We start from the raw sequence: 17,416 nt of genomic DNA, 5'->3' as shown, positions 1-17,416 counted from the left end.
AAATCAAAATGACCTCTAATCACTTTATGAAAAGTCAGTTTTTATCTCTGTCTACATCTGTGGTGGGAGGAGCTAACATGTGCTTTGAAAGGGACTGATTAATATGAGCACTTTGAGCTCAATTTACAAGTTATTGGATGAAAATTATTTCAGGTATGCCCATCAGATACCTTAAAAGTGCATGTTAGAAGCTCTCTGCCCTGCTTTTCCAAATAAGTCCTTGTTTGGATGGCTAAACAACATTTATAACAGGGGTCAGCAAGCCCCAGCACATGTGACAGCGTGGGACGTGACGGTATTTTGCTTTGCACATGTGCCTCAGGGCAGATGGCAGGAGAGTTGCTTTGGGCCTGATCTTTGTTGTGGCAACACAGACCCAGTCCCTTTACCATCACTCACCTGCCCCTAGCAATGAAACAGGCTGGGGCTCCGTGGACCCCAGTGCAGCTGCTCGCAGCCTCCCTGCTACCTACTGCGAGCAGCCCTGGATCTGTGGTGGGTGGCAGGGGCCCACTTAGAGACTGGGCCAGCTGTTGCAGGCAGCCTGCACTGGGATCCGCAGAGCCCTGGCCTGGCTCATTGCTGGAAGCGGGCGCACGCATGCCTTCAAGCAGATGGTGGGGAAGCGGCTGTGGTTGTGTCTGTGCTGCCACAACAAGGATCGGGCACCTCGTAGCTCCCCTGCTGTCTGCTTCTGGCACACCAACACCTTGCAAGTTGAAGTCACAGGCGGTTTTGGCACTCTGCCCAAAAACATCACCATCCCCTGTTCTATATGCTCTCCTAGACAAATGGCCTGTGATATGCACTGGAAATCACTGACCCAACGTTTTCCCTATATTGAAAACAAAAAAGAAATGTAAGAATTGAAAATGACACCATCGAGACATATCGGCAGTCAGACTCTCAAACTTGCTCTTTTTCAAAGATTAATAAAGCACTCTTTTGACCTAGAAACCTACCTATCCATGGTACACAACTATATACAACAAGCGGCCTTTACTAGACTGCAAGTCATTTGAATAAGATCTGGAGTTGTTGTGGGCAGGTGGTGTTGGACTCCATATTCAAACAGAACAGGTTATTGTGGGAAGAAGAAAAATTACTTAAATTAACAACTTATGGTCTCATTTGTTCTATGAAGAAATAAGAGGAAAATTAATCAAAACAAAAACCAAAACCACTATGGCTTCTCTCTAACAATTCAGAGACTGTTCTATACTCCCTAGGTTGATTTGCATTATTTGCACAAAGAATAAAGGCCAAAAATTAATTACAATTCCTGTCATACTACTTGTCCACTGCTTCATTTGATCTATTTTTGCATCATCATACACTATGTTCTGCTTTAATTTTGTTTAAACAGGTATTATGTATAATCTTAAAATATAAGTTTAGCAAAAAGTAGATATAATATAACATAATTTTTATTGCATCATTTAGCAAAAATTGAAATTAAATTACTACTAGAAGTGATATTGTTCTCTTTTTCAAGGCAGTTCTTTGTTGCTACAAAGTAAGTTCTAGGAGCATTCATAGATTTTAATGGAATTTGGTATCTAAAACACAGGGGTCAGACTTACAGAAGCAACTGTAACATGCACGATTCCCACTGTGGATAAATCTTTAGAACAACAACAAGATATCTGATGAGCCCCATGTTCTGCTTCAGACTTAGGCAAGCAGATACATTTGCAAAGTGTCACTTACCTTTTATTTACATCATTTATGCGAAACGTTTGCTCATCTTCATTCAGCAGTCTTTCTTTTCTCCTTCTTTCTATATCATGACGTAGATCATTTGGATCTTCTAGAATTCGCACAACTGTCTAAGAAACAGAATGAAAATTCTCTCTCAAAATAAGTGAACGATAAGACAACTTGGGAGACCTGGCAGGTAACAGCAACTGGACTATTCTGAACAAACAAGCCGACTTCAATGTAACACTGGAAACTGGGGTCAATCCCCTGCACTAGCATAACCATTTTAAGGCTGTTTAACCCCCTGAAGATGGGGGGTGGAGAACTCACAGAGCTAAGAGGTTACAACAGTCCAGTCCTGCAACTATCCTCTTTTTCATTTACCCAATTAGAAAATTCTACAATGACAGAGAAGGAGTTTCCTTGAACAGCTGCAGACAAAATATTCACAAACTCCAGTTACTCATAAGTGGGCTGCCATTCTTTAAAAAGATGCAACCTCCAGAGCTATGCTACTTGAGATTAACAAGCAGCAGGAATTCTCAGAAGGTAGGCCGAGTACTTAAGTAAAAGACCTTGAACCTCAAATGAGCAACTTATTATAACTCAAGTAGGTGAACTGGGCAGGGGCAGCTGCCTTTAAAGGTGACAGAACATAATGCTTGACACCAGAAGGCTGCTTTCCAAGTGCTGCTTAGAAACTTCCATCTCTATCTCCTTTCTGAAAAAATAGAGGACTCAGGAGGCTCTGAGTAGGCTCCTTTCACTCCTTGGAGAAAGAGCCAAGTACTTCTTATCAGGTGACTCAGCGTTTTAGAGACAAGGGGGCCAAGCTGCCTATTTAAGACAAGACCCTGAAAGCTTCTTCTTCTGTTTGCATCTTATTCTGGGGATCAAAGCTACACTGGCTCACCTAACCAAGAATGGTCTTCCAGTCCCCTAATAATTTTCATGAGTTAAAAATGTTCCTACTCCCCATAAAGATGTAACCAAGACTTCAATTTCCTTCACAACAGGAGTATGTACTCAAATGTGCAGTGGCCCAGGGCAAACTTTAGTTAGGGTACTCCATGCATCTGTTCAGTCATTACATACACTGAGTGCTACAGGTGGTCTCTAGGTCCATCTCCCACATGCCCAACCCCTCCAAGGCAGGAGGAAAGGAAGGAGGACCCGGGCAGCGCAGCTTTGCTTTCCATGGCAGCATGGACCAGTGGTACTGTCATCACTGCAGCAGGCAGTGGTGTTGTCAGAGGCCAATGCTACCCACTCAAGTATTGACAGATTGCCCAATAGTTATCTTTCCCTGGTGGGGGAGAGGGCAGGCTCTCAGTGATCAGGCTTATTGACAGGCTTTCCTCCCTTGAGGTGGAGAGGGGGAAGAGCAGCAGAAGAGCAACCCCTTACCACTCTGACTAGAGAACTTGCCTCTCTGTTAACTCTATAGCACACAAAACGGTGGACTGAGGGCAACACATCTAAACTTTCATTAATGAACCATAAATTATAGCGCATTAAGTTTAGTACCTATAACAGGTACTGACTTAATGCATCATAATCAGCGCTACTGTATAGTAGCGCCAGCACGTTTTTTTATGATGCTGATGTGCAGCATACCAATTCTACTGCACATGAACATGTTTTTTGCTTGCTGCACTAATGCACAGTAGAATTAGTCTACTGCACATTTAGCATCTCATGTAGACAAACCCGTTGCATCTGAACACCCTTCATAGTGCTCTATTTTTGTAGTGCAGGTAATGCTAAAAAACAAGTCTAAAGAGACCCCCCCAGGTTTAAGTCCTTGTTCTAATCAATATCAAAATATAAAACTCCAAAAGGAGAGAAAAAGACCTAAAGTAGCCTCCAATTTGGTAGTTATAGTATTCATCTGGAATGGACGCATCTCATAGTCAGGTCCCTCCTCCAAATTTGGAAAAGCAGTTAGACAAAACCTTTTCTTCTACATCAGAGTAAGCTGGGATAGTTTCTCCTTCTCCAATCTTGAACCAAAATTCCATCCCAGTCCTTCAAAGCCTCGCCAAATTGAAGTTCCATCAAAGTGAAAAGTTCTGGTTTTGATGGGGGGACTGTCCAATAAAAGTATTTGTCAAAAAATTCTTGGCTAAGCTGATAGCCTTTTCCCAAGCATTTAAGCACCTTATGTGTCACTGCATTAGCATTATCTAAAAAAATGCTGTTATTCAGTTTAGGGGAAGGATAAAGACTTTCATGACCTCCATAAGGAAAGTCAGATCCACACAGCATGTGCTTTAAAATGGATCTGGGTCCAAGTCATAACATGGCCACTGAAATACTTCAACTAGTGAAAAGTACTTGCCTGTTCAGCAAGAAAACAGGGAGGTTTATTATACCTGGCTCAAAATTCAGTTCTAAATTTGTCTGAATTAATGCAAACAATATTTTTTAAAGGAGAGTAAAATCAATTGTGGTTTCAAAATCTGTAAACAGATGGGATTTTTAGGGCTGAGTCAGAATTTTATCATAAAAAAGAACAACAGGTTATTACTTACATGTACATCAGTTTAACTATTTTTCCAAGCAAAACAATAACATACCTGTCCAGATTCACATGGCACAGCTCGTTTATTCTGAAGTTCTGCCAAAGACATGTCAATTCTCCTGGCATAAGTAAACGTGATAACAATGAATATACTGAAGTTGAAGAATTAACTGATTTTTCCCTTCTAACAACCATAGCCAACATGATAATGCTTCCCACAATTACAGAGTTGCATGCTATAAAATTTACAGTTCTATTAAGTGGTTAAAAATTCTGCTTATCTGCTTTTCAAGCTCATTAAACTGCACATATAACAAAGCTTCTAGCGACTTTGTTCAATATAAACTAGAAAGAAATGTACTGATTACCTGTGAATTTCTGGATCTGAATGCATTTTGACTTCATTTAGATTTGCAACTGGTTTATCTTGAATTTTGGAGAAGCGTTCATGCAATGTTAGGTCACAGGATGTGAAATAATTTGCTGTAGAGAAATATTAAATTCAAATGTGTTCACTTTATCCTTAACACTGCAACTGCACAACTGCAAGTACTACTACTAAAAGATCAAATGTAAGAAACCATGTGACATGAGATCAAGTTAAAATAATTTCTACTTGAAACTCAACTTACACAGATGAAAGAACACAGTTAACACCATATTAGAACTTCAGTATTTAAATCACATTTAATTTTTTTTCTAAATTAAGCTCAAGAAATGTAAGGATTTAGTAGCTTTATCAGTAAGACTTTAAATACTAGTTCCTATTGGTTTTCACATGTACTTTAAGGCAGCCAACAATAAAACAGATGTGAAAACTGAAAGTAGTAAATACACATTGGTTATACTGAACTTTGACTCAATACCATAGCAGATCTCTTCCTTTTGGTCTCAACAGATATGGTATAAGAAATACCAAACTCTCCAGGACAACGAATAGACCCCAAAGCTTCAAACTGATCCATGTAGTATCTCAATGAGATCAACAGAATTCTACACAATTTAGAAGTCTTGCTCACCTAGATCATTTCACAGGATTGAGGCCCAAGTTTTGGCTCTTCAGGACAATGCCAATCAGGCACCTTCTGTCCACCTGCCTGACTTTTCAGTCACTCTACACTACTGACATGACTCATGATGTTTCATTTGTCTTGCATGATTCATACTGAGCAAAGCAGCGGTATTTTGCTGAATCCCAACATGTTTCATTCATCATGTTTCTTGCTTGTGTCAAAATAGTAAATATCATTACCTTTAACTTGATGGATTATCATAATTATTTCCTGAGTAAATTCTCTTGATGGGTTATTTTCAACATTCTGTGGCACAGATTCCATGTGCTCAAAGACTGGATGAAAATTTTCATTTTTTCTGCCAACTGCAACCAGGTCATGTGACATCTGCCGCTCTGTGGTATGGCTAGAAGCAGCCCTAAAATAAATTTGCAAAGCGAATAAAACAGTCAAGTATTCTAAAAAAGATGGAATATTAGAATCAAAGAAAATCAAAAAACAGGGTCATAATTGGAAAGATGGAATGAAATAACAGAAAATCCTTACATATTTTAAATGAAACTCCACCCAAGGAATATGGGTGGCCAGGAAGAGAGTAGCAGACAGGCTGTGTTTATCATAAGACAACATTTTTACAAGTCTTATTTTAATGAGTTTCTGATGTACAGATCACACTTTATAGATTTTAAAAGTATGTAATGAACACATAAATAAAATACATACACAGCAAAACAGGTATCTAGAAACTGCCATAACTATAGACTTTAAGGAGTGATTCTGGGTGGTAGCTGGCTATATCCCCATACACTCAAACAATGGTCTAGCATTTCAAGTCTTCTGATGGACCACTGCAGTGAAGAGCTTTGGGTTTTTTTCCAGAATGATCAGCTTATTTGATATACAAGGGAAAAATAAATATTTGGTAGATCTTTACCAATAAATTTTAATAATTATAAATAGACCCACTGCATTCCCTTTTAAAGGCTACTTTAAAAGATATTACCTCTAAATTAATTTTCTTCTAATTCCCAGTATAATGAAAGATTTAGTCACTCAGAAAAACAGAAAATGAATGATATATTTAAGTATTCTGCATACACAGCTAATTTTGAATAAGGTTTTTATTATTCTCCCTTTGCAAAAACACAGTCTGAAACAGAGGGCACATTTATGTAGCTGTTGCTGAGATCTTGAAAAACCTACCTATTTGCCACTGATGAACAGGAAATGAATTAAGCCTAAGTCACCAACTTCTGTCAAATTTAAGTTTTCATCCAAAAAGAAAACTAACTTCTACAGATACAAAATATAGCCTCCCTAATATGAAAAACTAACAATCAATTCTGTGATTTCTTCAGTCTGTAAAATATTTCCATTTCCACTGTGCATGTCTCTAACAGGAGAAGAACAAAATGATTAAGATGCCCAGTCTCAGACTCATTACTGTACTGCAACTCAGGAGATGTGCAACCAGCAATCCAAGTACCACAGTCAGTGCCTCCAAAACTCCCTACTCCCTCTCAGTTTCTCATGCTGGTTCTCATCAGTAAATAGTGTTCTTTCCAGTCTTCACAACTTTCTGGTTTATTACAGATTTCAAAGAGAATAATATGTAAAAGAGAATAATATGTAAAAGAAACCATTAAGGAAGAGAGAAATACTGCAAGACTAATTTTCATGAATAAACTAATTATTTGTCACAAGTTAGTAAGAAACTGTCTGCTTTTGGTGCAAGAAAAACTTAAAGTTATTTTTTAAGACAGAGCAGGATCGGTTTTAGTGAAGGGACTAACTAGATAATATGGTAATTGCAATAGCTAGAAACTTGATGACCCCAAAGTCTCCTCCGATCCAAACCATAACCATGCGTCTCCTCCAACTAATATTCATTTCTTTTTTTCATATAATCTTTTCTTCCATCTTACCTGGTACTGTATAGTTTGTAAGTTCTATGATCAGTTCTAACTTATTTTTAAAAAGAAAAAAATACCATAACTACAATTTTCTAACCCTTTGACACAGTAGCTGATCATAATTCTATGTTTTCATGCATTGTCAATTACTTCAATTTTCAGCTTCTTCAGAACTTCAAAAAAATACAATCTATCCATGATCATGTACCGTCTCAGAAGTAATTGGTACAACACATGAATATATAATATTGTGAAATAGCTTTATTGAATTTTGACTCTCAAAATATACAAGGTTTCATAGATTTTCCAAGTCAAAAGAAGTTAGGCAGTAGCTCCCATTGAAGTTAACAAAGAAACCCACCCTAAATTGCCCTTCCAAATGAATGTACAAACCTATTTCCTCACAAGTGCAACTCTGAGAAAGAACAAACTTAGGGAAACCTGTTAAATGGGTATTTCTGCCAGGCTTATCTACTTTTTCCACTTTCTGCCACACCTGTATAATTATACAGTGCTATATTTTTACTGGAATAGACTAACTTCCCAGTACTGACAAGTCACTATGTTTGCATTTCAAAAAACCTCAACACCTAACTGTAGCACTGTCACCTTTAAAACAAAATTAATTTCTCCAATACTCAAACTGTAAAACAGAAGAAGAATGAACAAGAAGGAAAAAACAATACCTGGGTTTGTTCACCATTTTCTTCATATCCACTTTGATTGTGAGCCGCTCCCTCCTAGAGTTGACCTCTGACATTTTCGTATCTGAAACTGTATGATGTGTATCATGCTGGCTATTGGAAGAATCTACTTTTTTCCTGAAATCCCCTTCTTTCCTTACTCTTTCCTTCTGTTTGTTAAAGGGTCTCAGATCAACATCACTTTTGTAAGAGTTAGCACATGCATTGCAGCCTTTCTTTGAGCTATATTTAATGGGTACTTCAATATGCCCCTCTTCAGTCTGTCTCACTCTTCCACCACTAAAATAATCTAGCTCTTTGCTATCCCGAGCACCCTTAGAAGAATTATATTTTTGGTCTTCCTGCTTTACATACTTCTGAGCTCTATCATCTGAAAATGATTTTTCCCCATCTGGCTGTCTATGACGTTTGTGACTATATTCATATGCTGTCTTCATAACAGAACCCTCTGTGTACTCCCTTTCAGCAGGCCGATGAACTTGGGGACCAAGGGTTCTTTGTTCCTCCTTTTCTTGGTAGAGTGGAAAAGAACGATCTTCCTTCCACTTGGGATTTCTTATTTCTCCACCGTCATACCTCTCCATTTCTTTAGCCCTTTTAGACGTGTGCCCATATTCTCTGTAATCCCGATCCTCAGGATACCTGTGTTGACATAAAGCAATTTACACTTGCACTAGAGAAGAAACTGAGAACTTATATGTGAAGAATGTTGGACAGCACGGCCTTATATGCGGACTGTGTGGGAAGTTAACCCATAATCCCTCCAGCCAACATACAGAAGTGCAGGGGCTCTTAAGAGGGAAATTATCCTTTTATACCTTAGCCAGTAATATGATTTACTTAAAAGATACATACTCCATTACCACCAGTCACCCACAACTAAACTACAAACTGGCATATGCCTTTCAAGGTAGAAATCTTCAACTACAACGAAAACAGACTTTCACTTGAGGCCTTATGCCACATTACCCAGGTTTAATTATTGTATTCCTATACCTCTTCTGTAAAGAGCTCCTTGTAAATTCTTCAGAAACTCTTCTAGGTGACTGACCATACTTGTCTTCATGTAGCCTCTGGTGCCTCAAGTCGTCTTCATACCATTTTCTTTCAAATTTACAAGAATCCCCTAATGGTCTATAAAAAGGTTTCATTCCTTTTTCATTTCCAGTGACTCTGTAGTGCTCAGGCATACATCTTTCTTCAATTTTGTGCGAGTAAAAAGGTCGATCATGTTCTTTGTATAGTGTTTCTGAGTATTTGGGTGGTAACTGGTATCTCCTGTTGCTTTCACTCCTTTCTGATGAATGTGTTCTATAGGGTTTATGACTATATGCATCTTCTAAAGGAATTCTTTTTAGACTTGGTGAAGGTGACCTATGTTCATAAATCCTGTGGTGGTTATTCCCATTAGGTGCAAATCTAGAATTGCTTTGTCCATATTTTCCATCTTCTGCTCTCCAAGGCATAGATTTCTTCAGGTCCCTCCTAAAGCCCTTATATTCACAGTTGTAATTAATATGAGCATGCCGTTGCCTATGGTGTTCTGGACTTCTAAACGCTGGCGATAAGGACCTAAAGGCAAAAAAAGATTATCCTATTTTAAGCATTATAATAAAATTGTATATATACATTCAAGTAAGAATATATTCTGTACAGAAGCAACACATATGGTTTTAATGCAACCATACAGGTCAAAATTTATACACAAGCTAACATTAAAAGTTACAATTCCCACAGATCACATCATTCAGAAAGGTCATGGAAAAAGGCAAATTTGAATAAACTCTGAAAACCTACAGAAGGGGAGAAAACACACATTTACTTGGGTAGATTCTTTATTTCAGACATTCATATAATGTCTCCTACCTCTCCCATTAGATCCCTAGACACTCAGAGGAGACCACGCTGTGCTCTGAGAGATGCAATTCAGTCAGGGGTGGGAGACCAGTCCCCAAACCAAATCTCATAAGGTAACGGGCCATGCTGGGGAAAAACACTTCGCAAGGTTAATGTTACTGTGAGGTGTTTGCTGGTGTCACAAGAGCCAAGTAGATCAATAATATTATTCTTGTGAATATTATTTCTCCTGATCCTCTATTGTGAAATTGAATAAAAGTACTGCACCAGAAATATAAATTCACACAACTGAACATTCAAATACTGTGCATCCCGTGACAAAATAAAATGGCACTTAGCCACTGAAATAAATGCGTTATGTAATACCTTATGTAAAAAGTAACATGTGAAGTGAGCACACTGGAATTAAGTTTGGAATCAATCTTTCATAAAATGTCCCAAAAAGGTTAATGTAGAGCTGTCCAGAGCTGCCAGAGATTAACTGGTTAAAGGCCATTTAAAAAAAAGTCTCTCAAAAGAATCAGAGAGTAACTATATCAGTCTGAAGCCAGGCAGAAGTCAGGGCAGGGCAGGGCAACACCTTAAAGACTGAGGGTTTCAAAGAGGCGTAAGATTTTGCTCATCCTACTTAATCACATATGAGAACCAGAAGACCAGGAAGCAAGCCCAAAGGAAAGCAGTTTGCATTTAAACTAATTAGTTACCAGCTATTCACTGCAAACCTGATAGACTTGAAAACCTTGATAAAACACTTGAATAAATACAAACAGATTCAAAGAAATCCTTCTCTCAATGACTATTCACTGAGCAAGGTCATAATTTATTGTCAATTAGCAGATGAATTCCTGAACCCTGACTTCAGACTCAGGACAGAAAACCCATTTTGGAAAGTATCTGCATAACCATAATGGGTCACAACAGCTGAAACTGTGGCATGTGCTTCAGCCCACTCCTCATCAGGGAAATCTCAAACCATTAAGCAAGTAAATGAATTTTTAAACGCTAGTATAACCTACCAAACAAACTGTGATGATCCAGTGCATCAGTGATGATTTGTTAATCATGTAAGAGAAAGAAAGTGGAAATAGAATGCCCCCAACTTAAACTGGTGCCATCCAATCTACACATTACTCTTGAAGGCACTCTTAGTGGAAATCAAAATTTACCTCCGCCTTTCATTTAGGCCAGATATTATGCAAAAAAAGAGCTATTTATGGAACCACCTTACTTCAGAAAAAATATATTATACATTACAAAATTACTGGGTTTGTAAACCATCCCGCTTGAAATTTATTTTTTAGCTATAATTTCCTCTTTCTTTCTCTTGTCCCAGAAATTTTGGAACTCTTTTGTGAATTCTTATGTTTTATAACATATCTTTACATGAGCAAACATTTGCAAACATAATAAAGTTAAAAAGTTACCTCTGTTTCCACCTTGGTGATCTTGATCTAGACCTAACCATCTTTTTGCAAATTACGCCAGTTTCTTAAAGCTGTTAAAAAAAACCAAAAAATACAAAAAATGTGAATTGGCTAGTTAGAGCTTCAATATAGCAGGTGATAACTGTTTCTAAAACAACCCAGTCATCAGGAAGACACTTAAAAATATTATACAACCTGTACATAAAAATAGATACAGTCTACTTTTAAATATATATTTTTCAATTTTCATGGGAAAAGTGTTGTTTTTCAAGCAGCATTATGAAGAAAAACATTTTTCTTTAAACTAGTGTCACTTTTATTTAATTAATTGCATAAATAGCCAATTTTCATCTGACAATTTGGTGACATTAGCAGTTGCTTTCATCCAAATGCTGATAAAACAACTAACCTGTAACTGAAAAACTGAATTATTCCAAATCAGAGTTACATACCAAATGCCAAAAATGATAAATAAAGGAGAAGCATTTGACTTGTGAATGAAATTGAATTTACAAAGAAGGAAAATATGGCAAGAATCAATTATCAATATACACCGAACTTCTTTTTAGCAGGTGCTAAGGAAATCTGCATTAAAACATAGTTTATTTTCTTAAAGGAGACTTAACTATGTCAGGTCTGAAACAATGTTACACAGTACAGTTGAAGATGTTACAATTTCTCAAACAGGGACAAATACATTACCAAAACTTTTTGGAATTTCTGTACTTTGGTTTTTGTGTCCCAATACATGCAGATATGTAAACAAACATACAGATGATAAGCTATAAAAAGATGTTTCCCCTTTATTAATCAGCAGACGCATCTACACGTGCATTAATATGCACTTAATTAAGTATCTCCAATGTAAGGTACTAAATTAATGCGCATTAGGCTGTGCAAATGGACAGTATCCGACGTGCATGCTTTTTTAGTGATGCTTAATGAGCAGGAGACTATTTTACTACACATTAGCATAATGATACTTCTTTTTACGAGACGCTTTAATCCATAGTAAAATAGCCTATGGAGCATAAAAAAAAAGCACATGTAGATGTGCCCACTCTACTACAGAACTTGACTCTTTCTACAAAACTCAATAATCAATAACTACATTATTACTCGCTTATTTCTACCTAATCAATCAGAATGTTGCTATCTTTTGCATGGGCCCAAAAACATTAGATTATTTCCAATATATTGCAACTCAGCAGTGGGATATACAGAATAGCTCTAAGGCAAACTAGCACTACAGGCACTCCGCTATTACAGTAACAAGGAACCTTACAAAAGCCTAGAAATGACAGTGCATGTATGTTTATGAAAATCAGTATTTCTTAGTTGTTTAACTGGATCATAATCTATGTACCAACTAGCAACACACACACAAAAAAAAAACTGTACTAGAACTTTATTTTATGGTATACCAGAACTTCTCAAACTGGGATCCACAATGAATTTCATGATGGGAATGAGCAGGGAAACCAACAGGGGGAAAAAAAGAGACTACAAAGAACAGCTTGACAATACCTCTTAATCGTATGCTTCTGAGGAGGTTACATTGTGGTTGCAGTGATAAAGTGTTTTTTATTAGCCATAACATGGAATCATCAGGGTACACAGCAGAATAACCAATTTAGGAAGGGTATTTATTTTTAGGTGTAATACCCAAAAAAGTTTGAGTGCCTCTGTAGTATACAAATGTGACTTGTAAAAAATACATAAAGAAATGTTAGCCTTTTGATGAGTTCTTCCACATGGCATGAAGCGAAGCTGTAAAAACTGAAGCCTAAAACAGGAGGGGGTGGGGATGGAAGCTGGTGAAGGCTCTATAATTGAAGCAGAGACAGCAATATATACTTGTAGGCAAACTGTCTAAAAACAGGTACAAATGTAAAGTTAAGGCTTGGTTTGATTCTTTACTTCTAGGCATGTGCATGTGAGTCATGCAACTAAGACTACTGACTTTTATGTAAGATATATGTTTGTATTTGAAGATTTTGTGGCTTTGAAAATCTGCAACACTTTCACTCACACTGAATACTACCTTATTCTACAAAGTCCAACCAACTTCAGTGATGCAGCCTTAAGTGATTTCTCATTTGGGCCAATGGAAAAGAAAATCTTTAGAAAGCTGAACAACAAGAAAGTAGAAAACAAGCAATATCTTGTTTCATTAATTGACCTCTTCTTTCATAGAAAATCTCAATCCAACAATCTTTCCAAGGGTTTCTCCTCATCACCTACCCTGACCAACCAGAAAGTACGCAAAATTTTATGTTCCCAAGTCACCACACAGAGCATGGTAAGACTATCAAACTGGAAACTGAAAAAGGCTTAGTCAGGCCCTAAAAAGTCTTTCCATCCAGATCAGCAATTTTGTAAGTGTGGGAAATATGTGACAGCACATCCTAAATTTTGCCTTGGGTTATTGCTAAATGTTTAAGAGTGCAGGAACTCCTTTTGCCTTGTGGAAAGAAACTGCTCATATACTTCAACACAACCTTTAAAAAAATATCCAAAAGTCAAGCAACCTGATCTCCTAACAGTAAGATTCAGGAGACACAATGGAAAGGATATAGAGAGGCAAAAACAAATGGACATCTTACTCCCAATCCACCTAACTGATTTCTGTGAATGGACACCAAGTAGCAAGCCTGTCTGTATAAGGACTATTTGAGCCAAATAGTTAGACAATGCATAGATCTTAAAAAGTTGACAGTGCTTATATCTTTCTTTAATATTAATTCATTTGCCTCCATTTGTTGCTGACTCCAGTCGGATAAACACCCATATACTTTTAATTACACAGTGATAGAGAGATATACTTTTAGGCCTGAGGAAAAGTCCCCCCTTGTCTTTTTTCTGATATTCCTCTTCTCTCTCCAATTCAATTTAAAAAGTTGATCATGGTGTCCAAAAATATAAAAATATATAACAACTATATAATTTGTTTGACAAGAGTTGAAACTCTTTTTGCATTAGAAAAAACACTGAAAAAACAGTGATGAATTCGTGCTACAATTTAAGTCTTTAATTCTTATGTTTAATACAGCAGAAACTGCAAAGATATTAGCTGGAATTATGTACAAGTCACAGAATTTAAGCCCTTAAAATCTTTTAGCCTGACCTGTATGCATCAAGCCCTTAAATCTTACCTGATTATTCCTACCGAGAAGGGCTACAGTCAGCCTTAAAAACAACCCTGATAAAAACAGGCTGACAAGGGAGTGCCACAACTCTCATGGACAAGCCAGCATACATACAGGAAGAAAGCGGACAGAGAACTTCCCCAAGTAGAGTTTTATAAACTCCTGACCAAGGACTCTACAGCACAATACCAGGAGGAATGACAATCTTTTAAAAGGCACTATGATACGTCTGGAAACAATTACGGCTTCCATCTCCTGGGAAATCAAGACAGAACCTGTATTTACTATCCAAGATCCACAGAACTGGCAACCCAGAGCATTCCACTGTCTCAGGCACTGGCACCGGCACCATCACAGAAGGAATTTCTTGCTACATTGGCTCTATCCTATTCTCATATGCCACTGGAGCTGGCAGCAACTGGAAAGATATCACAGATTTCCTAAAGAAATGAGGCTCCACTGGCAAGCTTTCAGCAATCACCTATTAGCTACCATGGATGTCATATCGCTGTACACCAACATCACCCATGAGGACAGATTACAAGCCATAAAGAACATTACTACTGGTGAGGACACTACTTCGGTTTCCATCACATTCTCCTACTTCATGCTCACATCCAACTACAGCACTTCAGATCTGGGGATCCCTTATACTTACGAACTTCACTACCATGGGCACATACATGATTTCCAACACGTTGAAATATTTCTGAAGGCCTTAAGTCTGCTTCCTCTGCAGCTGCCACCTTCTCATCCCCCTAATATACCTTAAGGCAGAAGTTCCCAAACTTTTTCTTATGACACAACCCTTCCAGATATAATAGCTGTCCACATACCCCCACAAGCATATGTTTTTATATTTAACCCCTTAAATGCCAATTATTATTATTATTATAAACATTCAATCCACCATTACAGAATTCTCCCATGTACCCCCCAAGAGATGTCTTGCAGTACCACCAGGGGTACACATACCACAGTTTGGGAACCCCAAAGCTACATCAGTACCTTCATTGTATAGATGCATGGAAAGCAATTTCTTAAGAGAAATTTCACCAGGACTATAAATTCCACCCCTTCATTGAATTGACTGTGAAATATTCCATACAGCATATTCATCATAGTGAAAGCCTGCTATGGTCGTATCACCACCACACTATCAGAAACTAAATGACCACTACAGCTACCCGACTGCAGTAGCTCTCATCCTCAGTACACCAATAACTAGAGCAGTGGTTTTCAACCTGCAGTCCACAGACCTCTGGGGATCTGCACACTGTGTTTAAGGGGTTCACGAGAAATGACTGTGATAATGCAAAAGTACGTGAATACCCACACTTACAACTGAAAGGGGTCCATGCCTCTATTCAATTTTTTTTTAGGGGTCTGCAAATGAAAAAAGGTTAAAAGCCACTAGTCTAGAGACAAGTTCTACATCAGGAGTGTCAAACTCATCCAGCCTCACACAACCAAAAGGGTCACTAGGACAGTTCATGGGTCCAATTGGAACCACACCCCAGAGCCAGCACTAATGGCCGGTGCTGTATGTAATGCAGACACCATGGCAGCCCACTGTGCCACGTGCAATGCAAGTGGTTGAACCAGACCAGAGCACTACAGACAGCACACACTAGCCCCACTCCAGGCCTTGTGCTGTCTGTATGTGGCACGTGGGCTGGACAGCATCACAGGCATTGCATGCAATGGACAGGGTCAGGCTGCATGTGGCTCCCTCACTGGACTAGCCAAAGTGCTAGTACGGTCCCAATCCAGGCTAGCAACCGTTATCTGGCTCTACCAATGTGCATGGCTAGTCCGGCAGGCACTGCATGCAGCACACCCCCCCAGATCCAGCCTGCATATGAGACTGGCTCTGCACGTCACATCCGGTACACAGGGTCAGCCTAAGTTGGAGAGGACGGATCCCAGGGCTCCACAACCCAGACCCAGCTCACAGGCTACATTTGATGCACCTGTTCCACATTACATCTGTATCTGCTCTGATCCACCAACTTCGATACACATCTTAAAATCTGGAGCAGGGATTCCTACACTTCCAATACAATCCCAAAACTGAGGCCACCCAAATCAACTGGGCCAAACTCAGACCTGCTCCAATACCAACCCCAGTTTGAATACCTTGGACACATCATTAAATGACTTCCAATCCCTCCTGAAAAATAAGCCACCATCTCAAGATGGCCACGGGGACAAATCTATTCTGGCTTACAGACATCCACTGACCTCATAGAGTATCTTTCCAGCAACAAAGTACCTAACTCCTATTTTCATTGAGGCACCAAACCTTGCAACAGATCCAGATGTCACTTGTGTGGATCCCCTTCATGAATACAGACCACATCATTATGGACCAATTAACATGGATTCTATAACATCTTGGATTCATTCATCTGCTCCTCTTCCAATGTCATAAGTCATTACCTGCTTACAGTGCTCCTCTGATGTCTATATTGGACTGATGGGGCAATCCCAAAGTGAAACAATGAATGGGCGCAAAACTCACAATAAGTCTAGAAATACATATGACCCCATGGCAGAACACTTGAACCTCCCTGAACATTCCATTGCTGACCTCAGAATAGCTGTTCATGAACAACAGGTTTTTTTAAAACAGACTTGAATAGAAAACTTCAAAGCAAAAAAATGCACAGACTGGATTGTGTTAAGGATGGTCTAAACAGGGACTACACATTCCCACCCCATTCCTGGATTCTTGTGTGACACCCATACCCCTACTGGTTTACTGCTTTTTCTCCTAAACCCTCTTGGCCTCTCTCAGTACTTTCTTTTCCCTCTCCCAGTCCCTGCCTATTATATAGTCAAATCACTATCTGATAGCCAGCTCCCCGTATGTCCTTTCAGGGCATCTGACAAAGTGAGCTGTGCTGAAAGTTTATACATCTTTGATTCAGTTAGTCTATAAGGTGCCACTCCACCTTGCCTTCAGCTTGAAAAAAGCAATATATATCTGATGGAAGTATTTACATCTAGAGATAGGGAATCCACCTCTCCCCATTGACATCTGTTTCATAGATTTCATAGACATCAGGGCTGGAAGGGACCTCAGGAGAACATCGAGTCCAGCCCCCTGCCCAAAGGGCAGGAAGTCA

At 38.7% G+C, this 17,416-nt stretch overlaps 1 protein-coding gene across 4 annotated transcripts in view; it reads right to left on the bottom strand.

Annotated features, from left to right (window-relative positions):
* The window catches only part of CUNHXorf23 (chromosome unknown CXorf23 homolog), a 49,756-nt gene that overhangs the window by 29,302 nt on the left and 3,038 nt on the right, over positions 1 to 17,416 (bottom strand). For all 4 annotated transcript variants that reach the window (XM_019529209.1, XM_019529208.1, XM_019529210.1 and 1 more), the window contains exons 2-8: positions 11,137 to 11,207; positions 8,852 to 9,427; positions 7,838 to 8,497; positions 5,478 to 5,656; positions 4,594 to 4,708; positions 4,281 to 4,344; positions 1,711 to 1,829 (exon numbers count right to left, since the gene is read on the bottom strand). In XM_019529209.1, coding sequence (XP_019384754.1) covers positions 1,711 to 1,829; positions 4,281 to 4,344; positions 4,594 to 4,708; positions 5,478 to 5,656; positions 7,838 to 8,497; positions 8,852 to 9,427; positions 11,137 to 11,177 — 1,754 coding nt within the window. In that variant the 5' untranslated portion in view covers positions 11,178 to 11,207. The remainder of the gene's footprint in view (positions 1 to 1,710; positions 1,830 to 4,280; positions 4,345 to 4,593; positions 4,709 to 5,477; positions 5,657 to 7,837; positions 8,498 to 8,851; positions 9,428 to 11,136; positions 11,208 to 17,416) is intronic.

Source organism: Crocodylus porosus, unplaced genomic scaffold, assembly GCF_001723895.1.
Source record: "Crocodylus porosus isolate Cpor-Errol unplaced genomic scaffold, CroPor_comp1, whole genome shotgun sequence".
NCBI lineage: Eukaryota > Metazoa > Chordata > Crocodylia > Crocodylidae > Crocodylus > Crocodylus porosus.
This window is presented reverse-complemented; position numbering and strand designations above follow the sequence as displayed.